Below are 21955 nucleotides of genomic sequence, written 5' to 3' on the forward strand. Positions count from 1 at the left end.
TGATATACTGAGGGTCTGAAATTCCAGTATGTGGACTACAGGGATTACTGCAGACTACAGAAGGCAGGGCTGAGACCAGTTTCTGAGACCAGTGCTCTGAAACGTACTGATGGATACTGTAGAGTTAAAGCAATGGGGAACAGAAATGAGAGCAGGTGGTGTTGCCTCATGAGCCTTTTCAGTTCTGTCTGTTTTGCTTTGCTTGTCCCAGTCACTCATTTGGAAGCAATTGCCATAGGAATGATTCCAAGTGATATCTGGTAAGAATGGGCATTTAGCAAGCTTAAGAGAGCAACAACTGATCACTCCTTAAAGCCTTGGATGCTACACAGGATCCTCTTCTGGTGGCCTGGAAGTGACACTCCCATCTGTTTCAAGTCCCTGAAGGAAATGGGAAAAGAAAGGAAAAAATGAATTGTTGTTCTTGTTCCTTGGGGACTGGGATGTGGGTAAGGGCAGAAACAGTTACCAAGCATTAGTGTAGAAAGCTTCCTTTCCCTCAGTGCCTCCTACTACGCCTACCTTTTCTCTAGAGGGAAGAAATTTCTAGATGTTCCTGCCCTTCCCTGCCTACCTCTGCTCACCCAGTCAACTAGCTTCTCCCACCTTATGACTAGGCCTGTGCTCCCATTAAATCAGGGCTGTGTCCATGTCAGCTTGTGATACGGGCCATGTCTCAACCCTTTAGCAGGTCTGTCCCTGCACTGTGCCTACTCATTTGTTTTATGTAACTGCCCTGGTTGGAGCTGGCTATGTGTCCCCCAACCCCACAACAGAGCATGCCTATGTTGGTAAAGCATCTGACCTGAGTCCTTCTAAGGAGCCCAGAAGGACTTTGCTCTGTGATAAAACAGCCTGGCTGATGTGGGGGGAATATCACTAGCCCATCTGGAGTTCAAGGCAAGAAAATTCTCTTATAAAGTCCTACAGGGGTGAGGAGATGGTCAAGTTAGAGAACTGTCAGCCATCTATTGTTTCCCCTTGCTGTTTGTGTCTGATGTGAGTTCAGAGCAGCTCAGGCCCCTGAAGAGCCTTAAGCATGGACAGTTAGGGAATTAGTCTCACAGTCTGGGCTGATCCCAATTCTTCTGGGCTAATTCTTCCCTTTTAGGGCAAGAATCCAGTCCACTTCCATTTAACTATATAGAGAAGATGGAGAGAAGCCTTCCAAGTAAATAATGGGTGCCTGTTCAGATAGCACAGGGACAGACACAGCTATTTGTAGCATAGCCTGGGGTGCCTTGTGGGAGCTTAGCCTGCCCTTACTCAGCAGTGAGCTCCAAAATGGACTCCATGGTGTCCAGGCCAGCAGTGCGAAAGTTGGAGATGTAGCGCTTCATGCGAATGGATTCCAGCCACTCAGGAATGGATCGATAAGGGATCCCATCAGATCCACTGCAGCTGGGGAGCCGGAGTGTTACCCTAAAGACAGATAAAATCCTCATTATCCAGGTAGCTACCTTAAATGGCCAGTACTATGAGATAGCAGCTAAAAGGCAAGCACCCTCTGCCAGAGCTAGGCCAACTTATCTGCTCTCTGCACAGCGAGGTCAGAGTGCCCAGGCCAATGGCTATGCCTTCTGTCACCATGAGAGAGAAGTTATTACTATCTTCTGCAACAGATCATTCAAGGTGCCTCATGTCAGCCTGCATTGCTAGCACTACCTCTCCTCCTGCTGGAGACGGGGAGGTGAAAATCTCCCAGTTAACCTCTCCTCCTCCAATGATAGCCTGTTACCTGGGATCAAAGTCTGCAACAGGACGGAGGAGCTGGGGACTTGAGATGAAATGTTGGAGCTGTGCCCGGATTTCCTGAAAATGAGGCCTCCTCATCCGATCGTGTGACCAACAGCTCTTCATGAGCTCGTAGAGGATAGATGGACAGTCCACAGGTGGGGGGAGCTGGTACCCATCCTCTAAGCTTTTCATTACCTGCACAGAGGACAGAGAGAAATCTGACCAAGAGCAGAGAATGCTAAAGAGGAGCCAGAGACCTCTGCAGGTCTGGGAGCAGGTAGTTCACCATTTTGCACAGTGTGCAGTCACGGAGGGGTTGAAGCAGATTACATGTGTATAAAGTAGGGTATGGGCAGCACAGCAAAGGATCAGGACACCTAAGGGATGTCAAAAAGTGAAGTGGCATATGCATGTATTTACTGGCCTAACTCCCATTTGCCATTCAGGGCATGTGTTCATGAGAAGTGAGGACCAAATGATCCTGGCACAGGCCTGGTGAGAACACAGGAACCAGACTCTGAGGAGTAATTTCAACAGCATGTGCTAATCTCACAGATGTGCTGAACCTAGAATGAGTATGAGACCACATATACTACTCCAGAGCCAAAGGAAAGAGAGAAAGAAACCAACAGAGAACATCTCCAGACCCAAAGGCCATGGCTGATTTAACCAGTCTTTAATTTGGCTCATTGCTGTTGACACCTGAACATGGTTCAGAGGCCCAAATAGTTATTGCCCTTGACTTGGTTGCATTTATTTTTTAGCAGGGAGGGAGACATAGTAGTTAGGCCTTCAAAAGAATGTCAAGACTGCAGGCCGAGGGAGATCTGCAAAAGTTGGGCCTACATGCCTTGTTTATTTTTTTAAATCAGCCCTTGAGCCCAGTGTCTGTTACCTCTTGATTGCTCATGTCCCCATATGGCTTGTCACCAAATGACAGCACCTCCCACATGACAATTCCAAAGCTCCAGACATCACTGGCTGAGGTGAAAATCCGATGAGCAATGGCCTCTGGGGCTGTCCATCGGATGGGAATCTTACCACCCTGTGAAAGAGCAGAGACACAGTGTATCCAGCATGTATCACTGAGTTGTGTTTCTCCAGTGCTTTCATGCAAGGAGCTTACGAAGTGGTTCAAAGGCTGGGCCCACTTCACTTGAAGTGACATGTAACCACCCCGGGGGAAATTTCTCAAAAGGACAGAAACATTCTTGGAAAGTGAGTTTAAGCCCTCTGTTCAGTTGAATGCTACACAAAACCACTGCTGTGGGAGTAATAGCCTGACACCAGTCACAGCCCTACTTTGAATGACACCAGATATTAGAATCACAGGAACTTTCATTGAAAGGGACCTGTAAATGTGTCTAGTCCAAACCCCTGATCACAGCAGGGCTATCTTCAAAGCTAGATTTAGTTAATTGAGTCCAAAAGATCAGACCTCTTATTTTGCTTCTCATTTCAAAACTACAGTCCCTCTGAATCTCTTAGCAAACAGAATCAATTCTCCAGACAGAAAAGCACCACCTTCTGAATCATCCACACTATGACTTGCAGTTTTATTACAGGTTTTCCTCAGAGATTTTCCATCCAAATCTTCCCCTGGCCTGGTGTTTTCTATTGTGAAGAAATTCTGCCATTCTTATCTGGCAGAATTCCAATCCCCCTGAGACTACAGTTCATTTACAAGACTGAGAGATTGTTTTTGCATTACCTTGGTTTCATAGGTTCCCTCTGCATCATTCTCCAATATTCGGGAGAGACCAAAGTCAGACACCTTGCATTGAAGACTGCGTGTTACCAGGATGTTCCGAGCAGCCAGATCCCGGTGCACATAGTTGTGTTCTGAAAGGTAGGTCATGCCAGAGGCTATTCCCTGCAGCATGCTCACAAGTTGCACAGGGCTAAATTTTTCCTCATTCTCCTGCATGGAAGAAGAAGTGAGAGAAGATCCTGGTCAAGTGACATCAATCTGTTGGGTTTCTAGTTACTGGCCTTATCAACTTGCAAAAGTGGGCATTGGTGAACAAGCAAAAAGGCAGTGCTGCAACCCAAGGGACCCAACAGGTTCTCACTAAGGGACTGGTGGTGGTCTCCACATTCATCATTAGGCACCTGCACTTCAACTACCAAAGGCAGCACTACTGGACACTGAGCAAACTGGATGGCATCAAGCTTCAGCTGCTGGGACTGGAAATGCTAGTGAGCGGAAAGTAGAGTGGATGTCTGGATCTTATTTCCAGTCTTCTTTTAGGGTCCTAAATCCAGGTCAAGTGCAAGTTTCAGCAGTACACAAGCCTATTACAGATTGGAGTCTCTCACCCGGAGGAAGGTATCCAGCGCTCCGTTCTCCATATACTCAGTGATGATCATCATCGGCCTCCCTTGAGGAAGACAAGAAGGTGTCAGCCCTTTTGCAATTCTCCTGCTCTTACCTTTCAATGCTCTCCACATTGCCCCAAAACAGAGAACCATATCCAACCCCAGCCAACATCCCCACTCCACTGATACAGATGGCTGACCCTTCTCCTTAGATCTCCCCCAATGATTTTGTATTTCTCCTTGTGTCACACATATAGCCTTACAGCATCCCTTACACTACCCCAGCTTCTCATCCACTCACCAACCCAAGAAGACTTCTCCTAACACTGCCTCATGACTCTGCTGGAAATCCGTACCTCTCCTCCCTTCCTCATTCTCTGGCATAGGCTAACATGACAATGCCTGTCTTCTCCCAGCCTCTCTGACAGCATCCTCTCTAAGAAAGGCCCAAGAAATGTGCCAGTTTCTGCTCTCATTCCAGGACTCTCTCCCACACACTCTTACTTTTGGTGACAACTCCTTCTAGACGCACAATGTTCGGGTGATTGAATTGCCCCATAATTGTTGCCTCGCGTAGAAAGTTCCACCACTGTGAGTCTGAATATGTCGGCTTCAGGGTCTTGATGGCAACCACGACACGTTCTTTCCCTGGGAGCCTCAGGGACCCACGATAGACCTCCCCAAACTCCCCTGAAGACAACCAGAGGCAAAAGGTCACAGATGACCTCTGGAATAGACAGCAAAGTAACAGTGTGGGGGAACTGAAAGATAGGGAGAGCAACAAGTAACTCACCCTCTCCAATCACATTCTCCATAGTGACACAGGAGACATCCAGTTCCTTAGTGAATTCCAACATCCCTCTGCTGGGGTCATCATACGGTTGCAGGTCTACATATGGTTTCAACCAGACTTTCTCTACAGTAAAGGGAAACAAAAGAGCAAATTAACCTGTCAACTCTTTGGACAAGCTTTGTAGGGCAAAGCTACCGAAGCAGAAGTGAATCCATGGGATTCTGACAATGGCAGTAAACAAATCTACCAAACATACATTGAAGACTAGAGCTGTTATGGGAAGAGGCAAATTACATCAGAAAATCCATGCCAGTGTCTGGTTTGCAACTACTGTTTCTCTTCATTCCTTCTAACCCATTCCAAGCTTTTCCCTGGTTCTACTACCCCTTTGAAGCTCACCTCGATCAAAGCCTGAAGTATTGTAATCTGGCCGTGCTTGTCTCCGACGAGCCTGCCTGGAACATAAGGAGCAGTCATGAAAATAAAATGGTCAGCAGATAGCAAAGAGAAAAGTAAGACTTCCACGGTGTCTCCCCTAGCTGGTCAGGGACAGAGTTCAGGGTAGCACAGAGCAAAGAGGAACCAGACGCTGCACCTACTTGGTAGAGTACAGCTAGCAAGAAAATGTGATGCTTCACTTACATTTAGAAATTGAGCTTTGTTTTCATGCAGGTAGTTTTGTTTATCCTTCTGCTTGCTGAATTATAGATTAATTTCTATTTTATGTTTTCTGTACACTTTCAGTACAATACCTGATCTTCTTAAAACCAAATAATAGCAGCCTTATAGACATTTAGAAAGGAAGTAGAATTTTGTATTTGAGTAGAGAACCACTAAAGTAATGGTATATGGAAAATGGTTTGAAATGACTGGATATATTGCCCACTTAATTGATCAGCAGCTATAGAAATTATTGTAACATAACAATATTTTTATTCATCTGTCATGGTAACAGTATGATAGTTCTGGATTATAACAAAACTGAGAAACCACCACATTTTCCTCTGTCCTTAGCAGCAAGCATTATCTTACAGACATATCAATCCCTCCAATCCTGCTAACTGAAATTACCTACTGAGACTTATTCCATCTTGCTGCAGCGCACTGGTCTTAACTCCTTCTTCTCTAACTAACTTCTACCTATCCAATATCCTGTGAGAAATCAGGGCCTCCCTCCCTTTCTCAAGCTCCCATAGCTCAGCTATTCCTACATCTGTACCTTTTTCAATACCAAAAATCAACACTTACTTTCGCCGAAAGATGAGAAGTCCCAGAAACAGCCCAATAAATAGTAGAACTCCAAAGATAATAGAGACTATGACTCCACCAGACAGAGCTCCCGTGTCTGCAGAAACAAAGAGAAACGCCATTTATCATTTAAAAGACCAAGAACTGTTTGTCTGGAATGTAGCAACCAGCTTCTACCAGCCAATGGTATTAGGTAAGCTATGGCCATTTGTCTTCCAGGCAGTAGAGCCACCAGATTTGAGTCCTATCATATTGTTATTCATGTGCATGGAGCACCTTCTGGTGGGTATCTGGTTGACTCTTATCTACAGTCTTGTTCTACTTGAGTAATTTATCCCTATGCCTGATTTCCCGCATAAATTCCATGACACTTTCAAAAACCAAGAACAGCTGTCCCTTCCCTCCCACTCCTCTCCATCTACTCTTTCAGATCAGACCCTTCTTCCTGGCCAGCGGCTGATTTAGACTATGGCACAAGCAAAGACATGATTTTCCCCAGCAGTCTAACTTGACTCTCTTCTTGTTTATTAAATTAATTTCCCCCTTCCTTTCCATCAATATCTGGGTTGGTCCTTTGCCTAATTACCTTGACAGAAGCCACTGTCTGCTTAGGACTTTTGAAACAAGCAGGTACTGACTTATGAACTTGCAGTCTAACATCATATTCCTGCTTTCTCAAAACTAAGCATCAGGTGGTTTCATTTCGTGATTGGACAGCATTCAGATAGCGTTCACACAACACAGTCTTCTTCCATTTAGATTCTCAAGCTAAAGCCATCCATTTCCATACGGTATATTTGAATTCATCAGAGGAAATGCTAAATGACCTCTGTTGGTGAAGTAGGTGTTTTTAAACCTTATTTCCCGTAACTTAAAAAACTATTTAAAAAATTTTAAAAAATTAATGAAAAGTGTTCATACCACATCTAATGAGAATCTACTTTTTTAAATATTTTCCCTAAAGAGATTTAGGAAAACATCCAGAAGAAAGAAAATTCCTAAAGAAATTCTTTCAATAAATGAGCAGATTTTAACATAAGGAACAGCTTGTGTGACACAGACAACTGTGTCTGGAGATGCTTCCTAACATCCAGTCTAATGGTCAGCATCCATAAAGCCTAATTAACACTTGTTATTCTTGCTCAATTTGATGCTGACTCATCCCACTAAAATTACTAAAAATCACCAGCTTCGTTAAGCAGAAATCAAAGGGCAGAGCTAATGTTCTTTTCTGTTAAAATAAAAGAAAGCAAGATTTGGAAGGTGAAATAATATATTTTATTAATAAAATGGACAAGCTTTTAGGTCCATAGCACTTCTGCAGGAAATTAAGGGATATAAATTCTCAAATTCAGATTAAAAAAAAAGCCTCTTCCTGCAAAGCTTGTTCCACTAATATCCCTAGGCCATTACAGCTAAACAATGCTTCTAGTATTATCAGAGAAGAAATCCCACCAAATTAAAACTTGCTGGCACTTCTTTTTAATACCCTTCATATTCAAAATGCCTTTGTCTTGGCAGGATGAGGTGATCAACTGTTATTTAAAAAAGCACAGTCTTGAAAGTATTTTCTAATATGTCCTTTTATAATTAAAACCATGTAAGGTACATGTTAACTTACATATTTTCCACAGAACCTTTGTGGTACGTTATTCTATTGGTTAAAGATCATTTATGTCATCATCATTTGGCACTGTGACTTCATGAAAATTTTACCAAAAGCTCCTGGTGCCAAAAAAAGCCCAATCTTTAAATTATATTCCAATCACGGTATCACAACTCCTTATCAGCTTTTACACAGTTAACTTAACTATTTAGTTACATTAATTTCTTCTTTGATTTCTTCCATGTCCTTATTTCATTACAATAAAATTAGCCTTTCAAAGGCATCATTTCAATGGATGTATTTCTAAAATTATCCATAGGGTCAATAGGAGGATCTGTGAATGTGTGGAATGAAGAGAGAGCAAACTCCATTATAGAAATTTTTTTATAAATGGGAAGTCTCTGGGTAACCCAGGGAAAGAGGAGGTTGGATGTGAGGCCTGTATGAGATGTTCTTTGACATAGGAGAAAGGTCTTCCTTGTGGCCTCAATAGCTTGGCCTTCTACACTTTGTGCTTTCGTGGAGAACTTTTTTCAACAGCACATACCATCTTTTGGGGCAGAGTGACATTCAGGGGCTGGACTACATACAGTGGAAATGATAAAGCTGGAAAAAAATAGTGGTGAGGTCCTTTGAGTTCTCCTTTTCACTAGTAACTTTCACACAAAAGGAGGCATATGGTAATCATTTTGCTAACATTGAAACTTAGAAACATTAGCCAGAATCAAAATATCTTTCAGGAGAACTAGTTGAAGAGCTGGTAAGTAGTTTGCCAGTACAACAGACAAACCTGAGACTGATCAGTTCTGAACAGGAAAGTACAAGCAGACTTTATATGACAGCAAGGAAACAGGATGTCTCCTTGTTCTACATTTTTGCAAAGTAACAGGCTTGGCCCTGGTGACAACAAACTCAGGAGTGTGGTGTCTGTGCCTTACAGCTAGCAGAACACAAAAAGAGATCCATGTACCATGTGAATATACCATCTGATGGAGGAGTGAGTTTCTCCCAAATGAGATACCAGTGGTTGTCCCTCACCTGGTGGAAGGGTGCGGAATTCCTGCTCTGGGGAGTAGGGCCCAGGCCCGAGGGGTGTGATGGATCTCACACGAAGCAGGTAGGCTGTGTCTGGCTGCAGGTCTGTCAGAGTGACATTTGGCTCAAGAAGGTGCTTCACTGTGTAACGTGCCTCCTCTCCCTACAGAAATCAAACAGGGTCAAGTAACCAATACACACAGAACAAAGAGGACCTTTCCACCCCTTTGGGTGAAACAGGGAAGAACAAATAAGGCAGGCCTCACCTTCTCGAAGAACATGACCTCATACTCCACTGAGGTCCGGCTGCGCTGCCGTGGGGCAAGCCAAGAAACAGAAAGACTACTGTCATCTCTTTGTGTCAGAATAAACTGGGATACCGTCACCGGAGCTGCAGGGGAGAGAACAGAGAACATCAGGAAGAAACACAAACGTAATGCAAACTAGGTCCTCACTCCACCAGAAGCTCTGTCTTTCCTTCCCTGGTCATATCATGCAACTGGAACTGACTCTCATTGCCACTGCCATTCCCTCATCTTTCTCTTGTGTGGTGAAAGGGAAATGAGGTCTCCAGTTGTAATTAATTGTTTTCCATGAATAGCATGCTTCCACCCCAGCAATGGAAGCATAACTTTCTTTGGCCCTCAAAACAAAATTAGTGTTCTAAGAAATTACATTTAATCCAGCACTGCACTGAAAGTGTTCAATTTGAAACAAAAATGTTAGGATTTTATGTTCTTACAGCAGCAGTAATGCAACTATCCTATGTGATTTATGAATCCAGCTCCATTTCAAAAAAGTATGGTGAAATTCAGCGCTCAAAATCTGTCAGCTGACTGCAAATGCATGCTGTTCATGAATTAAGAGGTAATTCTCAACAATCTGCAACGACTGAAGTCAAGCGTGGTTCTCTCCTTGTCCTTCATCATCACCAGGAAGTGATGAGGCAAGCCAAAAGTAGCTCTGCTTTTCTAGCTCAGAGTTGTGCTGCCCCCACATAGCATCACAAAGAAAAGTCATATTTTGTCACTAAATCAGAACCTGGGGAAAGCACCAAAGGCTGTTGAGCACTGCGATGTCACTTTTCTATAATCACATTTCACAGCACTCTGGAAAGTATTCACAGGACAGCCACACTAGCCAGCTTGAACCTAAACACAGAAATGTGTCAAGAACTTGCATGTTTTTAACACCCTAATTTCTCCATGCTTTCAAAGCTTTTTTTTTTTTCTTTTTTTTTCAGTTACAGTGGGGTTTCTGTTGTGTTTGGTCAGATTTTTTGCAATATCCGAGTCATGGGAAATATTTCATGCCAGAGTCCCTGTTCTTCCTGTCACACAGGTAACAGCACGTAGGCTGGACTACACTAGTGTATGACAGGGAGGGCTTTATCCTCCTCACCTCTGTCCTTGGTGGATTCACAGCTCTTGGTGGGTAATCACTACTGCTGCTTTGACTTGCAAGGAATATGACTAATGGACTTTACATGCCAGAGGCAGAGGTACCTTAGAGTCCTTATCATACCATACCAACACATGTGGCAGACAGAAGGGAGAAGATGGAGAAAGCTTAAACATTCACAGAGATTCCTCTTCCTTTTCCTGATGAGCAGGAAGAACTTCTCTCTGCTTCTGCTAACCTGCATGTCCAACTGTGACCCAGAGAGCTGGAGCAGTTCTTTGTGGAGCAGGTCCCATTCCTGAGACACCATTACGGGCTTCCACAGCAAATGTGTAGTTGGTGTATGCTTCTAGGCCATCCACGTCCACAGCAGGTTTAGTGAGACCAGAAGCACCGGGGGAGAATACCACACCAGCCTCACATGGCTCACACGACAGGAAATGGCAGCGCTGACAGAAGACTGTGTAAGTCAGGTCCTTTCGCCCACCATGGTCACTGGGTGGCTGCCACCACAGACTCAGCTGCGTGCCAATAAGGGAGAAGCTGACATTGCGGGGAGCTGAGGGTGGGCCTACAAGAAGCATGAAAGAAAGTTTAGATCCAGCTGTTAATACCCAAAGTACTGTGGCAGTTTCCCATCTGCTGATGCATTTCGAACGGAGCCTTCTGTCCCCCCAGCCTCTCCCTCTCTGATCTCTCACACCCATTTCCCAACGTTTTGTTTCCTCACATCTCCTTGTTCATAGAATCACAGAATGGTTTGGGTTGGAAGGGAGCTTGAAAGATCATCTAGTCCAACCCCACTGCCATGGGCAGGATCATCTTTCACTAGATCAGCTTGCTCAAATCCCCATCCCACCTGACCTTGAATACTTCCAAACACGGGGCATCCACAACTCCTCTAGGCAACCTGATCCAGTGTCTCACCACCCTCATCATGAAAAATTTCTTCCACATGTCCCATCTAAATCTATTCTCTTTCAGTCTAAAACCATTGCCCCTTGCCTTGTCATTACAGGCCCTGGTAAAAAGTCTTTCTGCATCTTTCTTATATTCCCCCTTTAAGTATTGAAAGGCTGTAACAAGATCTCCCCAAAGCTTTCTCTTCTCCAGGCTGAACAACCCCAACTCTCTCAGCCTTTCTTAATTAGGGGAGGTGTTCCAGCCTTCTGATCACTTTTGTGGCCCTCTTCTGGACTCACTTTACCAGGTCTGTGCCTCTTTTGTCCTGGGGACCCCAGAGCTGGATGCAGTACTCCAGGTGGGGTCTCATGAGAGCAGAGGGAGAGGATCACCTCCCTTGACCTGCTGACCACACTTCTTTTTATGTAGCCCAGGACATGATTGGCTTTCTGGGCTACAAGTGCACATAGCCAGCTCATGTCCAATTTTTTGTCCATCAGTATCCCTAAATTCTTCTCTGTAGGGCTGCTCTCAATAAGTCCATCCCCCAGTCTGTATAGATATTGTTCTTTCTTTCTATCTGCGACTCACGGGTGCAAGCAATGTTATGGCCCTCTGAAGGTGCTCGATAGAAGCCTGCATTGCAGGAACAAGACGTAGCCCCTGACTCATTAGACAAGCTGTTGGGGGGGCACTTCAGGCAGCGTTTAGTCCCCAGGGAGTGACGGTAGAATCCTCGCTGGCAGGCTGTGAAGAGACAAACAAGTCAATATATTAAGATCAACAATAAACCAAGATCAACAAGAAACCACCTGCAAGTTCTGTTCAGCTTCTTGAACACTCCTTTATCTGATTGCTTTTCTTCTATTTTCTTAGCTCACAGAAATATTTAGGTTGGAAAGGACCCCTGGAGGTCACCTAGACCAATCATCTTCTCAGAGCAGACAGAGAGGAGATGCAAACTCAAGGTAGGATCAATGTTATGATAGGACTTGTAGACTGAAGAAAAGTGATCTCATTCCTCACAGATGCTGTATGAAAACAGAAGCTGGTCAACCTCACAGACTTCAACATAAACCCAGACTGGTCCCCACCTTGCCCTTCAAGCTTTTCACACCATAAAGAAGAGCTGTAAATACTAGTTCCAAGTCCTTGTACTCCTCAGAGTCCTCTGCTTGCTGACTTCATATGGGAAAGCCTGTGGGCTTTTTAGCAGAAGCATCTTTTCTGATTTCAAGTATTGTACCAGACCAGCACCTAGCAGGGCCCTGGAGAATATCTAGGTAACTATCAGTTCACCTAACAGCATTGAGTGTAACTGGCTATGGAGCCAACACAGAGTGCAAGAGAATAGGTGCCACATGCTTTCTATTTCCAGTCCATAAAAAATAAGCAGCCACATCTTTCTCTAAGTGTAACATCTGACACACTGTTTTTGCTGCATTACTACTAGCTTGATCTGCAGGAGCACTGGTCTGTCTACCACTTATCTCAAGGTCAATGCTTCACCTCTATAGGCGGGTAGCAGGGAGAAGATGAGTGAGGGAGGTTGAAGTAACCTGTGAGTTTAATGGTTTACCAGCCTGTGCTAAATGAATCTACCAAATGTTCTTAAACTAAAGAAACAAACAACCTATCACTAATCAGATGTTTGAGGAATGCATACACTAATTTTCTGCCACAGCTACCACCTTGCATTTAACTTGAGCATTGGGGGAATGACCCTTTTCATATTGCACTATAAAAGCAACAATGTCCTGTGTAATCCCTCAGGAGATCTCAATGGAGAACACCCCAAAGCGATCTGCTCAAAAGCCTGACACAAATGGCTTACTATGGTGGAGCATAGCATAGGAAATGACACTTTATCCAGAAGACAAAAAACAATCCAGCCATTCCTACTATGTGACACAGAGGAACACCTGAGGGACCTAAAACAATATTTCCACTAACAGATGCCAAACAAGACTCTTCACCATCAGTCTCAGGAAGAGTCATTATCCTCACCGTACGTTGAGATGTCTCTCTAGATTGCCAACAGAAAAGTGGCTTCATCTCATTCCTTTTGGTCCCCCTTCTTGCCCTGAGATGGCATGCAGGCTGTCCCATTAATGCTGGATGACATCAACTCGTCTACCAGTTGCATAGTAATACCATCACACAACCGTTTGGGGATACTATGACAGTACACAGGCCAAAAGGATTTGCAGCAGTTAAGTCTAAAGAGCACAGAAAGGAGAAATAATCACAAGAAGTAGGAGCAACCAGCACCTTCCAATTTTGGGAAATAACAGAGCCACTCAGGAACAAGTCTGTTATTCTGAGCTACAATCATACAACTATGTGGTCAATGACAGCAAAGGCTGTTGAAAGAATTACAAGGCTCAAGTGTTGATTGTCACCAGCCCAGAGAGATTCCATTTATAACCAAGATCAAAACATCTCCTTCAGAAATTGACAAGAAGAAAAGTTACTTTGACCTCTAGGCTGTTCATGACTGAGAGCACTTCTACATGACGGAGTGAAAATGAAAGTTTTGTGGCCTCCTTGCCATTTTGCTCCAGCATAAGATTTCAAAATTCCTGACACTGGATCAGTTTGGGTCAGGAGAGCTTTGACAGCAACATGAAAAACAAATGAAGCGCAGAGCCACAGACTTGTGTAACACAGAGGTTCTGGTGTTCCCTGGACAATACTACCTGCCATAAATATGGGACAACATACACACCCTCTTATTACCAGGCTGAGACAGTCAGCAAGTAAATTAGGAAAATTTGGGCTTGGGGACCTTTGCAAGGGCAGTTAGCTCTGACCCCAGGAAAACCTCTGTTAGGCCTCTGTTCCTCCAGGCCTAAGCTCCAGTGCTGCTCCAGCCCACAGTTCACACTTGCTGCCTGGTCTCCGGTCTCCGCTTTACTCGCCGGTGGTGCTGAGACCCTTCAAGCAGGAGAGCAGCCTTGCACGGAGACAGCACACCTCGCAAGGAGAGGGAGCGCAGGGAGGGAAATGTACAGGGGACACGTGGGCGAAGGGACAAACCCAGGAGGTAACCGGGCGGGCACCAGCTGGCTGGACCAGGTCACATCACCTGAGCCTGTGCCTACACCAGGAAACTAAAGGGGGGCAGGAGGTGCAGGCAGGAGCGGAGGCAGCCAGCCGCCTGCACGGCCCCAGCCCCGGGCCCGCTGGGAAGGACGGGGCGCAGCGCGGGGGCAGCTCCCGCGGGCAGCGGGCATGGGGCCATCCAGTCCCGGGCCGGCGGACCACGCAAGCCCAGGCCAGCCCCGACCGGCGCCCTGGGAGCGGCGCGCACAGCACAGCCCCGCAGCCAGGGAGAGCCCCCGCGGCCCGAGAGGCCCCGAGAGGCCCCGGTCCCTGCCCCTGCCCCGCCGCCCCCAGGCCGCCGCCGTCGACTGACCGCGGCAGGCGCTGCGGCGGCGGCGCCCGGCGCCTCGCCCCCCCCGCCACGGTAGCCAGGGCCCAGGCACCCGCCGTGCCGGCCCCGGCCGGCAGGTGGCTGCACAGCACCGGCGAGGCGCCCGGGGGCCCGCAGCCGCGGTGCCCGGGCCCGCCCCGGAGGCGGTGCGAAGCCTCCCCTGGAGCGCCCTGCGGGGCCGGGGGTGCAGGCGGCAGTCGGCCGCGGGCGGCGGCCCGGGCCTGCCGCTTGGCGGGGTGAGGACGCGCTGCCTGGCGGGCGGCAGGCCGCGGAGCCGGCTTCCGTCGCTGCCTGCCTCCCTCCCTCCCTCCCTCCCCTGGAAGCCGTGGGCAACGTGGGCAGAAGCAGAAGAGCGGCTGCCCTCGGCTCTCCCGGGAGCGCAGTCGGCGGGGGAGTTGCACAGCCCGCAGGCTCAGCTCCCGCCCAGGGCACCCGCTCCAGGCCACAAGATGGGAAGAACAGGTCTGGGAAGGGGCCTGCTCAGCACGGCTCGCCAGGCACCGGAGGGCAGAGAGGATGGCTGGGGCCCTCCCTTTACTCCTTATTCCTACAGGTGCTCATCGGGAGACTGCCAGCAAGCACTGGGCAGCCTGCAGACGCCAGACCTGAGCTGACAGGGAGCTCAGCTCGCCTGCCACCCCGCAGAGCCCATCAAGGAACCAGAACACAGGCCAGGGGCACAGCCAGGCTTTGTGTTCACGGTCAGGAAGGTTCCTCACAGTGACAAAGTTAATCATGGAGCTCTGGGTTTATAGGCAGCAAAGCCTGCAATGCTATGAGAGGCTGAGATGTCATCCTCTGGGCAGGCATGGTTTTTCTGGGATAATGGGATGGCTGAGCCATTATGTACCCAGCAGAGCTTTATATGGCTGGGAATGCACAGAGAGGTTGAGTGAACTAGTTCAGAACCTCAACCTCTGGCTTTCTGTTGCCTCCTGTCCTGCAACAGGTCAGGCTCCCCTCCCTGTTATGAGGCAAGGGACGTAGTTCAGCTTTGCTTTTTTTGTGGTTCCTACTTAAGGCAAAACTCAGAACCTGCCAGGTCTTCCTCCCTCTTTACATGTTTGAAGGAGAAGCCCTTCATCTTCTGAGGACAAAGTAGAACCTGTGACCTCAGTCCCTATCCTGAACTGGATTGCTCCCAGTGCTTTGCACAGTGCCTGGTCTTTTCTGTTGAGGGAGAGGATCCCAAGATATGCCCCAGCAGGCAATCTACATTCACCTTTTCCTCTGATCCTCCAGTAAGACACTGCTCTTAATATGAAGTACCTCTCTCTACCCCTGCTAGGTTCTCCCCTCTTCCCTTCCTCTCCTGGGAGACATCCCCAGTCCCTACTGATCCTACAAAAGACCCTTCTGGCTGCAGCTGTACTTGGGCGGAGTGGGATAAAAGCACAGATGTAGAATGAACCTGTGCTGTGATAGCAGTCAGGGCTTGTCCAGACATGACAGCTTCCCTGCCCCTTCCCAGGGGAGTGCTCTCAGGAGGGCGGGGAGAGCTCTGTAGCATGTAAGTGGAAAAACTGGCTGAGCTATGCAATGAGAGGGGATTGCTGGAGAAGGGAAAGTATCTTGCACTTCAACCTTTACCAGCTCCCCAAATGAAATGAGCAGCAAGCAGTGGAGATTCATGGAGGCACCAGATCCTTGTAGCAGAGCAAAGGCAGAACAAAGCAGAGAGACAAGGCATCTGCTGACCCTGACAACAGTGCATGGATTCCTTTTTCTATATAACTTAGCCTTATGCCATATGGCTCTGACGACAAGAGCAGAGATGTGCTGTCTTTTACCTCTCTCCCTGCAGTAATCCATATCCCCCAAAACACCACACGTATCCTTTCCCCTGACGAACACACAAAGTCACCCTAAGAAGCTGGGTCTTGTCCCTTCTGTGGCAAAGGGAGAGCCCTGTGCTGCTTGCTCCAAGAACCCTGGCTCGCTCTGTGCTCCAGTCCCCCAGTGACTCCTATGCCTGCTAATTGCTCTTCCTCAGAAATGAGCCGGGCACCAACATATTGTGCAATGTGCTTTAACGTGGTTTCCCATGGCAGAAGAGCCATCCCAGTCCAAGCAGAAGGGGACACAGAGGAGAATCGTGACCCCCTCTGACTCTCAGCTTTCTAGTCATTGGACAAATACACTGTTCCATGCGTCTGACCCGTCTGCCCTGAGAGAACAAGGCTGCCATTTAAGGGCTGGGAACCAGTTGTTGAGTGAGTCAGTGTCAATCACACAGTTACAGCTCGCAGAAACTAGCTCCAGAGCTGAAGGTTCCTGGATGAAGCCCAAGAGGGAGTGGAGAGGTGTGTGCAGGTCTTACACCTGACACATAAGGAGAAAAATCACAATTGAAAAAGAGAAGCTAAGGAGGGGAGGAAAGGTGTAAGATACACCTGGCAGGCACAGAGGGCAGGCAAGAGAGAAGTAGACCACACTAACTCCCCTAATCCCACTTTATGCTTACAGATGCTCTGATCTCTAGCTCCCTGGAACCTCTCCCATGGCCTACAGCCAGTGTCTGTCTTGCATACTCACCTACGCAGCTCCCATCGACTTCCTCAAACCCCACAGCACAAAGGCATCGGCCCATTGGTACCAGCCACTCCCCGTCAGTGCTGCAGTGCATCCTGGGGGGAGAGCCAACTTCTTCAGATGCATACTCCACGCAGACCCCTGGCACTTCTGTCAGCCCCTCTGAACCTGCTAGCGTCTCTGGAAAACGGGCCAGGCCCCGCACTGCCTCCGGGCAAGTCTTGTAATACACTCGGACAGACACCATCGCTACGCAAGCCCCCGAGTTCTGGAAAGCCAAGTAGAAGCCCCGTCGAGACAGCTTTCCAATGGGGCATACTTCTGTGTTCAGCTGCATAGCACCCGATTCAATGTCTCTGCTTGTGAAACTTCGATCTGCTGCCACAGTGTTGAGCTAAGTGAAAAAGACAACAGTGTTAACACCTGAGCAGGCAGCAGCAGCAGCTGAGATACCCGTGCCTCTCAAACTTCTTTTACACTAAGGCCTTTCAGAGGCTGTATGGGCAACTGTTTCTAATGCCAGTGCACTGCATACTTCCTTTGCATGTGGAGGAAGTGTTAACAACAGCATCTGCATCCTTTCTTGCCTCCATACTTTCCAGCACTTCCTTTCAAGTCCTTGGCAGTCCTTCACTGGTCTTATATAGTACACTGTGTTCTGGGTCTCTGATCTCAGAGGTCTTTAAGAACTGCCCCTAAAGGAGCAAATCTCTCTCCTGTGCTATTCTTCTTTGTTTGCAAATTGTATGCAGTAAAATCACAACAGCGCTTAGATTTGTGTTTTTAAATTGACCACTGAATTACAGCCACCTGTTTCTAGGCTGTACTTGCAGATCAGATCATCTACTGCAAGGTGCTTCTCATGCAGCACTCAACATATTTCAGCACTGTAGATACTTGGGTGAAAAATGCCCCCACGCTCTCACATTCTCACTGCCTCAGCAAACAAAGAATGAGAAAGATGCTTTCAATGCTTGGGCAAATGGAAAAGGCCTCCAATGACATCATGTGATATGGAAGAGCTGGACTGCAGATGGGGTGGCCTTTCTTCTCAGAGAGGGAGCCTGATAACTGATCCTCTCCACCGCAGGCCCCTCCCCATTACGTGACACCACCCACTCTGTGGAGCTGGATGGCAGATGAAAGGATCTCCACAGCAGCTGCATCTGGCAGTGGGATCCTAAGGCAGCTTTAGGAGTTGTGGAGGTATCGCACAAATTCACCTGGTAGGTCCCAGCTGCAGGGGAGGTGGAGGAGCACCGGGGAGGAAGGGGGATCCGTTACCAGAGTCCTGCTCGGCCTGTGGTGGCCTTTACCGTTGTTTTCATCATATGCCATTTAAACTGCAGAGGAAAGGGCAGTCAAGTATTTTAGATCTGTGCCTTCTTTTAGGACAGAACTGGGTTACAGAAGTTCCTTTATAAAAAATCCAAGGTTCCCTGTTCTGCAATTCAAATGTTTCCATGGCAAGAGGGCACTATGTTGGGGAAAACAGTAGTTAAAATACAGCGGTGCTAAATACGCAAGGGAGAATTTCATTATAGCAAGCCATCATCTCCAGTTTTAGAAAAGAAAGACCCTATATTTCATAACAATCAGAGTAAATTATCAGGACCACAGAGACCTTAACTAGATTCTGTTCTTCACTTGGTCTAATCTTGCTTTGTTACCTAAGGCAAGTCAAATTCCTTTGGCCTCTGCTTTACTATTTCTAAAAATTGGTGTAGCCATCTAGCACTGTTATAACCCTTTAGAATCCTTACCTATGTGGTGTCCAGTTAAATACCTGCTTATGCAGAATGAAGGGCTGATCTCATTTGAAAACTCCTGTGTCTCCTGTGGCAAAGGCTGCTCTAAGCATTACAGAGGGCACTGGGGGCAAAGTTTATTCTAAGGACAAGCTTACTATCCATGCCCCTCCCCAGATGCTGGTTCTCCTGGCCTCCCCCAGCCAGCAAGACACACCTAGTTCAAGCTGAAAGATGACTCAGTCCTCACCCCCAGCGCTACAGACCTTGATGAACAGCGGGCGACGGAACTGGATCCCGACATCTTGTTCAGATTCCATGTAATAGAGATTGAAGGTCTCTTTGCAGGTCACCACTTCACCTTTGAAGCTCTTGCAGTCCCTCACAGTAAACTTTAGCTCCACATAAATGCGGGAGGCTGCCTCACCCCGATAAATCCAGTTGGTGCGAAGCCAGTGATCAGTGTCACCCTCGGAAAGCACACTGCAGTCCTGGTACATATAAACTGGGGTACCGTTTATCATCTGCTGCACTTCACTCCACTGCTCACAGGGAAGAAGAAAACACATTATTAGAGAGATGTGAGAAACAAGTTTCGCTTCAAGTATGACAAAATCTAGCCTAAAAGATCCATTCCCATATAACATTCAGGGCTCAAAGCCTGGCTAGCTAAGAGGTCTCTTACACTGAGCAAAAGCTGCACCTGGTCTAGAGCCCCATGTCTGCCTAAACTCTTTACATAGGGAGCAAAGAGGATACTGTAATTAGGATCTGGCTTATGACATTGAAGGGAACAACAGTGCACAGACCCTTGCACATCCCCTTCATCCTGTCTTGGTTCCAATCTATTTCTTTCATACACTGTCTTATCTTAAAGTGAGAAAAAGACCCACTGCTCCCATGTATTGGCCACTTTTCTCTGACACCATTTACATTCAAAGTAGGACATACCAGATCAGGACTATTATCTGCCCCTGAAAATAATGCACAGCACTTTGGGCTAAGAGAAGAGATGTCCTGACACAATGGGAAGGTCAGTTGCAGAAGGACTGTACCAGAGCAAGTACGCATTAATTTGGATTTCATGCTTCTTGAAGTGTGATATTTTGCAAACCCCAATTTAACTATTAAAACTCAGTTGATTTTCCTGACTTCATACTAGGTTCTGTTTCTTCCCCAGGCAAATAATGCCTGAGAGGAGGACATGGGCCTAGCTGGTTATATGATCTCAATGATTGTATGAATCAAATAGGGTTTGATACGTATTTTAACATACACTTTTCCTGAACTTTATGTGGTTCTAGTTTTGTTTCCTCACCACAGGTCAGATACAAAATGCAGAGAATAATCACTTGTGAGTAAGTCACACATGAGAATTGAAAACTTGGAAAGCAAGGTTTTGTCCACAGGGAAAGTAACTTAGATCCTTTTTCCACCCATGCTAAGACTGCCTTTTTCATTATGCTTTAAATGTTTAATCAAATTAAATTGAAACAAGTGCCCACATAGGTATTGGCACAAGTTTAAGCATCTTGGTTTTAAATCACACCCCAGGTTAAGATGCAATTTAAACAAGGTCTCAGTCTCCATATTACTCTAGGCTTGTCAAGTCTCATGGACTGAGCATGAGACTCACACATTTCTCCAGCACCACCACCTCCTGTCCTCACAGCACAACCCTGCAGCCTCTTTCCTAGCTTCTGATCCCACAGACCAGGTCACTCTGCTAGTGGAATATAAGATATGGACCCACAGAGTGCCAAAGGAGGCTCTGCTTTTATGGCACGACTTAGAGCATACCTCCTATGCAGCACCACTGAAAACTATCAGAGTGCTTTCTCCACGCTAGCAAGCCCTGCTGATAGCACAAGCTCGTATCTGGCTGATTTCAGCAATTTGCCTAAGTGCACACTAGCAGTCTCCTCCCAGGAAGTTCTGCGGATGGTATCTATGTGTCCCTTCTTGTTTCCTTTTTCTCCATGTAATTAATCTCCAGTGTTACCCCACCCTCTTAGTATGATCCAGCTGGCATATACCTGCACCACACAGGGCTTACACTTATTTCACGTACTGGAGGTCAAAGGAGTTAGGCTAGCAAGAGAGAGAAACACACTGATCAGTCTCAATTGGTCAGCTAGAAGGGGCAATCACTTAATTGCCCCTTGCACTATTTCATTGAAAAGCTTCTGGAAAATGCTACTGAATTTACAGCACATCCTAAAGTATATTAAAATGGAAGAAAAGAAATTAGAAAGGAGAATAAGAGCAAGGTAGCTTCCACAAGAAACTGCCAATGTTAGGACTGGCTTTTAGAAGCATTTTTCCATCAGTGTCTGCCTCCACCAAGCTGATGGGAAATGCATAATTGCATTTGAAGGCTCAGAGTTAGAAAAGTTTCCATTAGCAGTTTATCCTAAGGCAATGCCACAGACATGTCTCACCAAAAGACATGAGCTGTTGTGATGTATGTCCTGAATATACCATTTTCAAAACTTAAGTGATACAGGACCAAAATTTCATTTTCAATAGTGACAAGTCTAGCAGAAAAATTTCCTTTAAACTCTACTGCTGGAAAAAATTGAACTGCTAACTCCTATACTTCTTAGCTCATCTCAGCCCAGCTTCTTCCAGACTGAGCTCTTCAGGGCAAAGATGCTTAGCAGTGACTATTGCACAGTTTCATATGCAGAGTGCTGCGAAGAAAAAACAAGGGAGTCAGACTTGGTTTTTCTAGACTCTACTGCTGATGGGTAAAGGAAGTAAAATGAGGATATTATTTATGCTAACAATAGAGAACTATTGTTAAATATGCTTGTGACTTCTTTTCATTATTCAGTGAAGCTTTTAAATTTAAAGTAGTAGAGGAAAACTGTTACATACAACACTTAATGAAAGGGTGATGAGTCCAGAAGTTGCTAGGCAACTGTCTCACATCCTCAAAGACTCTGCTGCAAAATCAAAATGTATGCCACAGATTTTTAATGTAATGTTCTTAATGAACATGTGTGGTAAAGTCTGGCTCAATCAATATGAATTACTTGGCTCTCCAGTTTGTCTGCCAATGATATTGAATCCACCTCCTTTGATAATATAACTTTCTACTCATTTCATTCCAGAACCATATCCTTACTCCAGTCATCAGTTTCGCCACAGGCTGGGAAACATTTTTCTAGGAGAAGTGGGGGTCAGTGGGAGTC

At 46.5% G+C, this 21955-nt stretch overlaps 1 protein-coding gene across 1 annotated transcript in view; it reads right to left on the minus strand.

The window, feature by feature from the left end:
- Nucleotides 1-302: 302 nt before the first annotated feature.
- EPHA1 (EPH receptor A1) overlaps nt 303-21955 on the minus strand; it is a 34385-nt gene continuing 12732 nt past the window's right edge. Inside the window, exons 3-18 of the mRNA XM_075721610.1 lie at nt 19025-19300; nt 17014-17404; nt 11634-11789; nt 10378-10710; nt 9005-9129; nt 8742-8901; nt 6098-6194; nt 5249-5304; nt 4850-4972; nt 4561-4746; nt 4057-4118; nt 3449-3658; nt 2633-2782; nt 1739-1932; nt 1267-1422; nt 303-381 (exon numbers count right to left, since the gene is read on the minus strand). Coding sequence (XP_075577725.1) covers nt 303-381; nt 1267-1422; nt 1739-1932; nt 2633-2782; nt 3449-3658; nt 4057-4118; nt 4561-4746; nt 4850-4972; nt 5249-5304; nt 6098-6194; nt 8742-8901; nt 9005-9129; nt 10378-10710; nt 11634-11789; nt 17014-17404; nt 19025-19300 — 2754 coding nt within the window. The remainder of the gene's footprint in view (nt 382-1266; nt 1423-1738; nt 1933-2632; nt 2783-3448; nt 3659-4056; nt 4119-4560; nt 4747-4849; nt 4973-5248; nt 5305-6097; nt 6195-8741; nt 8902-9004; nt 9130-10377; nt 10711-11633; nt 11790-17013; nt 17405-19024; nt 19301-21955) is intronic.

This window comes from Pelecanus crispus, chromosome 1, assembly GCF_030463565.1.
Source record: "Pelecanus crispus isolate bPelCri1 chromosome 1, bPelCri1.pri, whole genome shotgun sequence".
NCBI lineage: Eukaryota > Metazoa > Chordata > Aves > Pelecaniformes > Pelecanidae > Pelecanus > Pelecanus crispus.